Genomic DNA, 12,961 nt, shown 5'->3' on the forward strand with positions numbered 1-12,961 from the left:
GAAGTAAACAGGGTTAGAACATGCCATCTGTGGCCAAGGAAACAAGCAAAGCCAAGCCAATTCTTCAAATTGGAATACCATTCCACAGCCACGGGCAATGGAATTGATCCTATCCTGGAGATCAAGCTCATTATTACATGGCTCTGGACCTGTCCGAGGTCATTCACATGACCTGGAATAGACACAGTTACAAGGGAAGTCTTAAAACATCACGACAAATTAGCCGGGTGTGGTGGTGGGCACCTGTAATTCCAGTTATTTGGGAGGCTAAGGCAGGAGAATCACTTGAACCTGGGAGGCAGAGGCTCCAGCCTGGACGACAGAGCGAGGACTGTCTCAAAAAAAAAAAAAAAAAATTTAAATTTTAAAAAACAAAAGCATCAGAACAACTTTGTCTCTATCATTCTTTATGGAAAATGATTGATACTGAGATGATCTAACATGATCTATAGAAAATAGATGGAGTTAGGTAACATATGGGCCTAAAATCCAAACAAAAATGTAGTTGGAACAACTATATCCTCAAATATATTTATAATATTTAAGAGTTTACAGTCATTGTATAGAAGAAAGATTCAAAATTAAATGGATTTTAACAAAACAGAGACAAAGATCATCGTAAGTGAAGATAGCCTGAGTTTTGAGGGTTCTTGAACTACACAGGCTATTCTTTCTATATAACATGCAAGTATTTTCGGTCAAAACACAGGATTCTGTCTGCAGTTATTATGTACCTGTTATATACCAGTTGTCATGTATGATTCCGTGGGTTCTCTTTTCCTCTTTTAAGAACTTACCTCAATGTGATCTAGAGGAAAAAAATTTCAAGATCAATAACTGAATATATTTTAAGTAAAAAGCAAAACATTAACCTTAAGATATGTCATAGATGCTTGCAAATAAGTCTTGAGAGTGTTAATGATTCTGAAATAGGAGTATACTTCTCCTCTATGCTCAAATCTGTGGTTACTTTCAGTGATTTTGACTTAGAGTCATCCTTTGTGGAAATTCAAGAAATTACATCCATTGGGAACATAAATAAATACGAATCAGCACAAAGAATTATTTAGATATTGATTGACAGACATAAAGAGCCACCATTTTATCAAGGCCTGTAAAAATTCATGCTTACAAGTTGACATCTTAGATTGAAAGGATAATCATTGATTGAATCCATTTTCTAATGCATGAATATAAAAACAGCAAATCAAAACCTCAATGGAAAATAGCTATCACTCTTCTGAATAAAAATTAAAATATATAGGAGAGTCAGTTACAAATGGTTGCAGGAGCAGGTGGGCGTGGTCTGCCTGTAGACTGAAGCAGACTTCAGTCACAGAGAAAAGGAGTGGTGTGGCAGGCAACAGGGTTGAATATGTTTTTTTTGAAAAAAGGTCTGTACTTAATGCCATAGAGCTCTAGGATCAGTGAGTGAAATCTACAAAGAGGCCAATTTGTGGTAAAAATGGAATGGGCTGCTTTGGGAGATACCAGTCTCAGTACATTTGAAGCACCCCATAGAGGCCACATAACCACCATTCAGAAAGTTCTGTATTGCGACACAGGCACCGGGCAGCAGTGCTGGACTTCCCACCTCTCTCTGCTGAAACACTTATTGATACTTCCTGATGCTCATAAGCCTCAAGTCTTTTCCTATTCTTCCTGTATTTTGAATCCAAACAATATGATTTATGATTTATGTGATCCTTTCCACCCAAAATTTAAAAAAATATTTTGGAGTGCATATATACACACACACACACACACCACACGCACGTACACATGAATATAAAAATGGCATATTTCAGGATCACTTACTTAAATATATTTTCAGTAAAAAGCAAAATATTGTAGGCGATACTTACAATACATACCTGCCTTTAAATAGCATGTGTTTATTAGGTCCTGTGAATTTGATCGTTGTTGGTTCAGATTCTTATTATTGATGCATTCTTTGGAAATACCCTTTTAAAATATTTTGGTAACAAAAGAGTGAAGATTCTCCTTTCTGGTTTCATATTTTTGACTGGAAAAAAATAAACCTGATTCATAGCAGTATAAATGTATGGTTAATTTTTTGTGTTTTAGACTCACCGTCCTGTGTAAATGCTTACTTAACCATAGGCTAAGAAAATACTTGGAAATAGAAAAGAAAATGTGAACTACTCATTGTCCTCTTAGTTTATAAATGCTTAATGTTTTTGCTTGAAGGCATATGCTATAAAGTAGGCAGTTGCTGTCTCAGTGCCGCAAGTTCAGTGTCTCTGGACCCTAGAGTAGATAGCAGTAGTTAATAAAAAGCTCAGCAGTATTTTTTTAATCAAGTAATCATGCTGTACTCTATAATTTCATTTTTGGAAGCATCGAGAGTATTTACAATATGGTGTCTTTCTAGGATCAGAATAGTGAGGGAAAAAATGGAAAAATGTCCAAACATCCTTGCATGGCAATGATGGCATTACTGGTGTGTTTAATAAAACCTTTATTGGTACATTTTCCGGTGTGGTGGCATTGGCAGAAACCATCCCCCTTTGGATTTGAAACTCAGCAGCTGATGAAATACAGTAAACATTAATTTGGAATGGGCTGCCAGTTTTGGAAAGCCAGGTGACATTTTATTATATTTGTACCAAGCAGAGGCTGTGTCCCATACTGCTGTAGCTTCCGCTGTCAGAGGCTTAGCTGGCATTATGGAAAAAAAAAAATGGCAGGCCTGAGAATCTTATCCCCTGAAATGAAAGTCGAATGCCAAATTGAAATTCCTGTAGGATTTCCGATAGCAATGGGGGAATTGAGAAGCCCACAATTAAGCATATGGGCATTAAGATAATTGTCAGATCTGTTGGCGGACATGATAGAAGACAGATGGGTACGAATCAGTGCGCTCCACTGCAGCACCCTGGGAGACAATTTGACGTTTTACCTGCCTGAGCTACTCTGCCATATTTGTCACTGAATGTACAGCACGGCGTCTTACTGAGTGTTAAGTGTTTTCGCCGGGAACTATAGGTGCATGTGCGGTCCTTCAGCGCCCTCTAGTGAAATGAGTTTGGGAGTATGGTTTTTGAAAAGCCAGCCTGCTTTCATCAGGTCCTCGTGGCCTCTGGAAATAGCAGTCACACCTCTGGTTCCTGCTCACCTCTCTGGTTCCTCTCGCCCCTTTCAGGTGGGGACCCATCGTGAAGATGGTGTGGCCCTGAGAGGCAGCCATTCTCTTCTGCCAAACCAGGTTCCAGTCCCACAGCTTCCTGTCCAGTCTGCAACTTCCCCTGACCTGAACCCACCCCAGGACCCTTACAGAGGTAGGTTGGCCTCACCAGGGCACTTCTGACCTCACTTTCACAATAGGCCCAGTATTGATACCCAGCCTCTTGGTGTTCATCCCTCAAGAAGCACTGGCAGAAACCCAAGAATCAAATTGGGCACAAAAATGGTAAGGAAATGGGAAAGTATTTAGAACTTCGCCCGCTAATCATGTTTCTCCAGGGACTGTTTTCCTCAAACATCCTCTGAAATCCTGGTCCTATATCAGCCAGGAATGAGGCCACAGACTGATGAGAGGAAATTTTATTTTAGCTATTTCCACATTTTTCTCATTCAGGTCCTCTAATGTGGTTAGTTGTGGCCTGAAAATGATATTTCCAAATGAATAGGAAGGAAGGAAATTGTTGTTGTTGTTTCAGATGGAAGGAAATATAGGTGCATTTTAAAAATGGAGCTTGGTTGCAGTTGCATGATTTTCGCTCTTGAGTCATCTAGCCCTCTAATGATTGCCTCATAGCAGTGACTGTGAGCAGCTTTTCATGACCCCAGGAAGTTGGGCTGCTATTGGCCAGCTGACTAGGAGTCACTTAGATAACATCTTCTAGTCCCTTCACGTTTAATATAAAAATGATAACATTGCCACAGGAATACATGTGGGCATTTTTTCAACTGTTCAACATTGTACAGATCTGAGTGTCAATTTTATGTATGGGTATGTCTGCCCATTTTATATGAATAGTATGATTTTATGGACTTTTTTGAGACAGAGCTTCACTCTGTTGCCCAGGCTGGAGTGCAGTGGTGCGATCTCAGCTCACTGCAACCTCCACCTCCCAGGTTCAAGCAGTTCTGCCTCAGCCTCCCAGGTAGCTTGGATTACAGACATGCATCACCATGCCCGGCTATTTTTCATATTTTTAGTAGAGACAGTGTTTCACCATGTTGGCCAGGCTGGTCTTGAACTCCTGACCTCAAGTGATAATATGTGCCTCAGCCTCCCGAAGTGCTGGGATTACAGGCGTGAGCCACTGCACCTGGCCAGGACCTTTCTTATCAAGAGCCTTTGGGTTTTGTCCTCTTTGTCCGAAATCTGTACTTCTCAGACTGCACATAAGCACGACCTGAGGATCTTGTTAAAATGCAGATTCTGCTTCAGTAGGTCTGGGATTGTCCATTTCTAATGGGCTCACAGGTGATGAGGCCACATGGACCAAAGTTTGAGTGGCAAGGTTCTAGAATACACAGATTACAAATAAGGGGGAATACTTGACAGATACAGTTCTACCTTTAAAAAATTTATTACATTAGGATCGTGTTTTAAAATGCAGTGTGACTTGGAAAGTTGAGCAATGATAAAGCTAGAAATTTCTAAAATGAGTAGCAAACTGCCTTCCATATGTACCATTTTAAAATGCTGATTACTCCTTGAGAATAAGAGAAGCCTAATTTCAGAATATCATTAGGGTACCTATTGAAGTCTTGACTGCACATATTTAGCATACTCCCTGGGAATTATATTTTAAGGACATTTTCCTATTAAATCATTGCATATAGAAGAAACTCAATATAATAGCTGATATTTACTTGGGTTCTTAATCAGAACATTGGCTGTGTGATTTTCATGATTATGATTTTCATTGCAATTAAGTTGATGTTTTGTAGACAGTGAAATTACCATCTACTCCAAAAGATTGCAAAATAGAATTTAACCTTAGAGCCAATGCAGAGAAAACTTGTTTCTGCAGGTGCATTTTTTGAAACTTCAACAGATAGCAGGAAAAAAAAAAAGTGACAGAAGGATCACAGTTCAGCAGTATGAATTGTCTGCTGGCAGCCTTGCAATCTGGTGTGCAGGCAGTGAGATGTTGGTGTACGTATCATCTGATTCCTCTTTTTCTGTAGGCATGCCACCAGGACTACAGGGGCAGAGTGTCTCCTCTGGCAGCTCTGAGATCAAATCCGACGACGAGGGCGATGAGAACCTGCAAGACACGAAATCTTCGGAGGACAAGAAATTAGATGACGACAAGAAGGATATCAAATCAATTACTAGGTCAAGATCTAGGTAACAGTATATAATACTGTCGCTTCATTTAATTCCTTTATTGGACTTTGATGAAGTGAACAGAATGGGAAGAAACTATTCAGTTTTTTCCTGGCAGGTAGATTTACAGCTGAAAAGAAAATTAAAGGCCTACTCTAGAAGTACTAAAAGTATCGTTTAAGATACCTGTACTCTAGTGGAGCCTAAAATGTTTTGGCATTTATGAATCTGGACCCAATGCTAATGACACACAGTGAAAACAATTTGTATCTGATTCAAGTACAGTTTATTTTTAAAACTATACTTAGTCTACAAATTTGGTCAGAAATGTTGTGTCTATAATATTTCTAAAAAGAGATTGTAGCCGTGTTAAAAACTCAATTGATGTATGTGCCAACTATAACTCTTTTCTTACCTCTAAAGTGAGAAAATACTGATTTCCTAGATTTATCCTAAACATGCAGATGTGTATGAGTAATACCTAAATTGCTAATGGTTTTTCCTCCTGGACACACTTTTCTGCAGAAAACACAACTGCAGGAAAATAGCTTCTGTCTGGTTTTCTTAAATATCTGCTATCTTTAAATTCGAATCTATATCTCCTTGAACTTGAATCTGGTAATCAGATGGTGTTTGAATACCAGCACCCATGTAGTTTACCTCAATTCCCTTCGGTTGTTTTTATTCACAAATTCAACCAAGTGTCCTAAGACTACAACTTTCCATCTAAAGGCTGTGGTTCTCAAGGTTCTATTTGGAATCTTTTGTGAATTAAGAACATGCTGCCTCTTCACGTTACCTTCGTAATTACTTAGATGAATTCCATGTTCTGCCAGAAGTTTTAAAATGCCAAATGCTTCTAGATAACCCCTTTCCTTCCTCATCGTTTTCTGATTCTTGGCCACTTTGGCAAGAAATCCCAAGGAGGGAATTTCATACCTTTAATAACTTCTGTGTTCGACCAGTCAGTTCTTGATAATTTAACTTACTGTGGCCAAACTTATGCATGTTAATGGATCCTTTGATGTTTCAGAACAACATTTTCACTCGCTGTTGAGAACCTTCTTATTTAAAAAGGTCACTCTTATGACATTTACTTCTGTATGCCTCCAAAACTGTATTACGAGGCAGTGCCTTTCAAATCTAGGCAGTTTTATTTGCATAACCAGTTTATTTATAAGTGAATAACCAATTCTAATTGGTTATTGGCCTGAAAACATTTGGAAGAAAAGTTCCCATTTTCCAGTCTCCTTTGTGTAAGGTGTGGCACATGTTGGATGTATAAAAATATCACCCAAATGCTTAGCTTCCGGACAGGCCTGGCAGAGACTGTTTTCTTTTGCTTTTTACAGCCTATTTGCATAGTAGAATATAGGAGTGAATTAATTGTTACTTGATTTCCTTGGCACTGGCAGCAGTCGGGGATGAGGGCAGAGGAGGGATCGGTAGAAGGCAGAGAAAGAGGGCCTTTTCCAGTGGATTCAGTTGAGTTGCCTGTTTACCATACACACCTGTGGCAGACAGTGCCTTCTGGAAAGGCACTTATGCTATGGAGAGAGAGGAGCCTGGTCTTACAGCGTCCTTCTGTAGTGTCATCCTCCTTGCCCCTAACTTTTCTCCTTCACCCAAGTGTTCTTGACTCGTGCATCATCTTTATGTGTAACGTGTACTTGCAACCCAGGAATACCACTCTCACTTTTGATTGATTGGAGCTTCTCAAGTGTAATTGGTCCCTTATTGCCACTTGAAAGTTACCCAGAGATTCTCCACAATGGAAGACCAGAGTCATAAATTTTAAACCAGCATTCATTAAGTATACATTGAATTGACTAGATAATTTCCCACATCTTCCAACTCCAAAATGTTGTGATTAATCATCTTTATTCTGTGAACATTTCTGATGTGTGAAATTACCCTGTAGGTTGTTAGTCACTTCCATGGAGTTTCTTGTGATGGGAAGTCTACTGATGTTCAGTGAAGTTTGTTTCATTTTTTGAATCTCTCATAAGCCCCCCGAAAATCCTCACTTACGTTTATTCATAATAGTCATTTGGAGCTTTGTAGCACATGCCGTTCTGCCTTCTTGAGACAAGACATCGTGCACATCTCTCTTTTTTACATGATAGCTCTTGGAATATTTGAGCCGTGCTGCCATGAAGGTTTCCTCATATGATATGCTTTCCAGGTGGCTCCTCATCCTCTTTGCCTTCCATTCAGAAGTTTCTAATTTGTCACTGTGACACCCGGAAATGGACAGAACCAATCTTATCTTTTCAGACTATTCTGGGCCTAGCCATGTCTTTGTTATGAACCATGGAATATTTTCGTTTTCACAATCAGAAATTAGCGTTTGGCTTTTTTTTTTTTTTTGTTTGTTTGTTTGTTTGTTTGTTTGTTTGTTTGGTAAGAGACAGAGTCTGGCTCTGTTGCCCAGGCTGGAGTGCAGTGGCCTTATCACAGCTCACTACAGCCTCCACCTACTAGATTCAAGTGAGCCTCCCACCTCAGCCTCCTGAGTAGCTGAGACTACAGGTGTGCATCGCTGTGCCCAGCTAATTTTTTTTATTTTTTATAGCGAAGAGGTCTCACTATATTGTCCAGGCTGGGATTATAGGCATGAGCCACTGCACCCAGCTTTCTGGCTTCATTTTTGACTCACAGTGAGGTCATGATCATTCATAAGCTGTAGGTGTTTGGTTTTTTTAATCGTTTTGCATGGCTGATATCAATTCAGGTTTCCCAAACTTGTTCTGGGGATCATAAACATCTATAAGATTAAAGACCATGGAAGTCATGTTTTCCTAACCTTTTATGTCATACATAGAGAAAATGAGAATTACATAGTGGGTTGACCAGGCCTTCAAAGCAAGGTAATGGGGATACCTGGATAAAAGCCTCACTGTCTTCACTCCCACTGCTCTGGTGTCTTACATATAGGCCTTTCTTCTTACTCCTGTTAAGCTGCCGTGTTTTTTTGACCTATCAAAATCATTTCTCAATTACTTGTTTCCCCTAGGTTTCAGATGTCACGGTATGAAAGGTTTTCTCTATATTAAAAAAGTGAAGTATAAACATAAAGTCTTTCTGAAGCATGGTTATGCAGCATATGCTAAGCGTAAGTTGGTGAACGCCTGCTTTTCAGAGTGTAACCCCACTGAATAAAAAAAGCTTTGTTTCTCCTTTCTGCCCCCCTGTATCAGTATGGGCACACTCCGCACTCTAACTTTAATCTACGTCACTCTCACCTGTTTGGTTTGGGTTTAATGTCTGTGAGAAAACCAAGTATCTTGTGTATTGTGAACTGTCACAGCCAAGTTGCAAGGTCCAGTGGATATAAAAATTCTGCCAAAGACATGGCATAAGATGGAAAAGTTCCCTGAAAACTCTGGAAGAAAACAATGTAGACACCTTCTTTTTCCCCACACCATTAGAAAATGTTGCATCCCTTTTGTCCCACAGCAATAATGACGATGAGGACCTGACACCGGAGCAGAAGGCAGAGCGTGAGAAGGAGCGGAGAATGGCCAACAACGCCCGAGAGCGCCTGCGGGTCCGTGACATCAACGAGGCTTTCAAAGAGCTCGGCCGCATGGTGCAGCTCCACCTCAAGAGTGACAAGCCCCAGACCAAGCTCCTGATCCTCCACCAGGCGGTGGCGGTCATCCTCAGTCTGGAGCAGCAAGTCCGAGGTCAGTGCAGGCCAGCCTCCTTGCAGAACTCGTGAGGAGCTTGTGGCAGGCACAAGCTGAGATGGGCATGCCAGCCTTGAGCAGTGGCAGACAGTAGACCTTCAAGCGTCATTCCAAAGAATTGTTTCCATTGCAGACTGTGTCTAAATCCTTAAGTAAGGCAGCATCCCTTTCTCCTGTAATGAAGTTGTAGGATTCTTATAACTAAGATTATATTGCAACTTTCCCTATATCCTTTCAGTAATTGGAGCTTAGTTTATTTGCTTTACCAACCTTTGCTTGCTGTAAAGTGGCTGTACACACTCACATGCAGTTCAGCTTTTACTAGTGACTGACCAAATGGATCGCCACAGTACGTAGTAACTGTTCCTTTTGTTCTGTAATATAAACACTGAGAAAAAGGTCAGACACGCAAGAAGAGTGCATTGCTGCCCTCTGCCAGAAGCCTCAGCATTAAACAAAGGTCCTGTGCTTTAATCCTCCACAGAAAGGAATCTGAATCCGAAAGCTGCATGTCTGAAAAGAAGGGAGGAAGAGAAGGTGTCCTCAGAGCCTCCCCCACTCTCCTTGGCCGGCCCACACCCTGGAATGGGAGACGCATCGAATCACATGGGACAGATGTAAAAGGGCAAGTTTGTTTTCAACATTTCTGAAACCGATCATTCGTAACTGTCACCAGTGTATCAGCTATAAAAGTGAATTTTACCCAAATTGACAGATACTTTCTTTCATGGAAAAAGAATTAAAAAAAAAAAAAAAGAAGCAGCACACTTCCTCTGTTACAAATATATTAATGAATTTTTTTTCTCTTTTTTCCTTTCTCAGGTCCAAGTTGCCACATTGCTTCATTAAAACAAGAGACCACTTCCTTAACAGCTGTATTATCTTAAACCCACATAAACACTTCTCCTTAACCCCCTTTTTTGTAATATAAGACAAGTCTGAGTAGTTATGAATCGCAGACGCAAGAGGTTTCAGCATTCCCAATTATCAAAAAACAGAAAAACAAAAAAAAGAAAGAAAAAAGTGCAACTTGAGGGACGACTTTCTTTAACATATCATTCAGAATGTGCAAAGCAGTATGTACAGGCTGAGACACAGCCCAGAGACTGAACGGCAATCTTTCCACACTGTGGAACAATGCATTTGTGCCTAAACTTCTTTTGGAAAAAAAAAAAAATATAATTAATTTGTAAGTCTGAAAAAAAATATTTAATTTAAAAAAAAATTGTAAACTTGCAATAATGAAAAAGTGTACTTCTGAAGAAAACTACATGAACGTTTTTGTTGGTATTCAAGTCAGCTAGTGTTTATAATTACTGGATATTGAATTAGGGGAAGCTCGGCTGCCCTAGTAACAAAACCAGCAAACGTCCTGATGACAACGAAGTGATGACATTAGCCATTCCTTAGGGTAGGAGGAACAGATGGATCTTATAGACCTATGACAAATATATATATAAATATATATATAAATATATATTAAAAATTTAGTGACTATGGTAAGCTTTTGTTCATTTGTTTCAGACTTTTTTCTCCTGTAAAAAAATAGTACTGATTAACTTTTTTAAAAGAAAGATTTTACTGTAAATATGGATTTTTTTTTTGTCTTATTTCTGTCCCTTTCCCTGGTTTGTTATCGTAACCTGTAGTGCCAACTCTGCTTCCAGAGGGGTAGTGCAGGATGAAATGCTGACCCTGATGTTGCTTCTCATTCATAAATAAGTAGAAAGTTGTTTCTCCAGTCTTTTGGGAACACAGGACTTAAAAATCACATCATGTGTAGATATTACAAGCAGCATTACCAAGACATGGCAAAAAGAGTTTGTCTGAATTGTAATGTTGCATTTGTGACCCTATTCTGGGATTTTCAGAGGTACAAGGTTAGAATGCTACAATGTTACCACTGTGCCTTCCAATGTTTATATCATCGGAAACATAACATAATCAAAGTGGCTGTGATTTAACAAAATGATTAAAGTGTTACCTACCTGTGTAGCCGAAGTAGTGTGCAGTGAGGCGTTTCTGAATACATGGTCAGATTTTTGGAAAAAAACAAAAACAAAAAAAACAAGTAAAGTTCAAAAACCGTCAAATGAGAAAATTGCAAGTAGTGTGACAGAGCTGATTGATTTTGTTGCTTTCTTGATTTTTTTTTTTCAAAATGGGTTTACTAAAATGTAGATGACTTAACTGCCTCCTCCTTCATCTGAAAAATGCCAATATTCAATCATCATGCAGCATTATAACAAGCCTTATAAGTCCTAAAGCATTAAGTTGCACTTTTTTGAGGAGGGGTAGTGCAGTATTTCTCTGGCCAGTATGAATGAAGTTTATACTTACCATATTTGATAGAAACATAGATCAAGCTATGGCACAGCGACTCATCAGATAGCTAGCTTTGACGTCTGGGCACAATTGAACCAACTTCCATCGTGAATCTTTATAATGATTGACTTTGGTGTATAGTGCAGTAAACAAATAGTGCTCCTAGTTAAGTATTTGTCAGCATCCTTTTGTCTCTAACTCGTTTCTATTTTTACAGCCACACAATTCTTGGCATGTATTAAGAAAAAAAAAATCCCTGTTCAAGTAGTTTTTCCACCTATCAGCACTGAGTAAATGCCATAAATCCATTGAAATGGTCTAAATGTTCCATCTGTTCTCCTGTTTTGCCAGTTATATAGTAATGAAATACATTTGTAAATTTTATGCAACAAATGGCAAACGTATCATTATTTTGAAATTGTGTATGTAAAAGTTATATTTTTACATGTAGACTCTTGTTATTATGTGTTTTAATACATTGTATCAGTTTTTGTTTTTTTTTTAACTGTGTGGTTTAAAAAGAAGTCTCATTTAAATGAAATAGTGAGCTACAAGAATCAGAATTTTATGTTCATTTCTGAAAATGTAAGAACAAATAAGATAGTTACCACAAACCCATAAACATTTTGATTAGCTGTGTGTGTGTTGAAAAACTGTAAATATGTTCAGTAGCGATAAAACTAAAATAACTTTGATTTGTTGATAAGTTCCTAAAATGTGGAGGTGGATTAAAACCTTAGGAGAATAGCAGAAATCAAACTTCATGAAAAGTTATTTTGGGACTTTCCTGTGAAATGTATGAACAAAGAGGCTCAGAGAAGGGCATGGAAGACAATAATGTATACTCTCCCCTCCTCCCTGAATAATGAAAACCATGTGTACTTGTTCCCTCCGTATGTTAAAGATTTCCTTTTAGTGGTACATTCTGCACTCATTCTGTATAGTCTACCAAGGCGGGTATCCCTAGGAACAATATTATATAGGAAGCAGGTATACTCTGATCACATTCAGGATACGTGTACAGAAGAAAATATGGTGTTTACTCTTTAGGGAACTGGAAACACTCCCTGCATTGATGTACATTTTAAGAATGGCACTTTTGATACATGTTATCATAAAGGTGCTTAATAGAGCTGAATTAAAGTTTTTCAAATCTGTAAACAAAGCAAAAAAGTAAATTGTAGTCATTTGATTATTTTTTAAATTGGTGCTTTATATTTTGTTCTCACTCAGAGTAAAAGCTGCAATTTATTGTTCACCAGCTTTGATGTATTCATTACTCAGTAATGCAATACCTCTATTGTTGAATTCCCTTTGGAAATAAGTGAAAATTCTAATGGCCACCGGAAGCTGCTCGCTAGGTTTTGCTTGGTGGAGAAACACAATCTGCACCTACCCATATTAATTGGGTTGTATCCCCATTGAAAAAGAAAAAAGGGAATGTGGCCTTTTTAGTGTGTTTTTTATTGTTGTTGTTTTGTAATTATCAAACCCAGGTAAGATATTGGTATCCTGCACTGGATTTTCAAATGAAATTCAGCGGAAGACAGTTAAGATTAAAGTACTATACAAACATTTCAGAAGGGTCCATACTACACTCTATATGACAGCACTTAGGCTGGGGATCTCTTTCAGA

At 38.7% G+C, this 12,961-nt stretch overlaps 1 protein-coding gene across 13 annotated transcripts in view; it reads left to right on the plus strand.

Moving 5' to 3' along the window:
* TCF4 (transcription factor 4) overlaps nucleotides 1-12,748 on the plus strand; it is a 479,608-nt gene extending 466,860 nt beyond the window's left edge. For 9 of the 13 annotated variants that reach the window (XM_011971720.1, XM_011971722.1, XM_011971723.1 and 6 more), the window contains 5 exons: nucleotides 3,167-3,302; nucleotides 5,167-5,317; nucleotides 8,768-8,997; nucleotides 9,485-9,625; nucleotides 9,823-12,748. In XM_011971720.1, coding sequence (XP_011827110.1) covers nucleotides 3,167-3,302; nucleotides 5,167-5,317; nucleotides 8,768-8,997; nucleotides 9,485-9,621 — 654 coding nt within the window. In that variant the 3' untranslated portion in view covers nucleotides 9,622-9,625; nucleotides 9,823-12,748. Of the gene's footprint in view, nucleotides 1-3,166; nucleotides 3,303-5,166; nucleotides 5,330-8,767; nucleotides 8,998-9,484; nucleotides 9,626-9,822 lie in introns of all 13 variants that reach the window. The other 4 variants (XM_011971719.1, XM_011971721.1, XM_011971724.1 and 1 more) reach the window with 1 other exon arrangement.
* The last annotated feature ends 213 nt before the right edge of the window (nucleotides 12,749-12,961 follow it).

The sequence above is a fragment of the Mandrillus leucophaeus genome, unplaced genomic scaffold, assembly GCF_000951045.1.
Source record: "Mandrillus leucophaeus isolate KB7577 unplaced genomic scaffold, Mleu.le_1.0 Scaffold124, whole genome shotgun sequence".
Lineage (NCBI taxonomy): Eukaryota > Metazoa > Chordata > Mammalia > Primates > Cercopithecidae > Mandrillus > Mandrillus leucophaeus.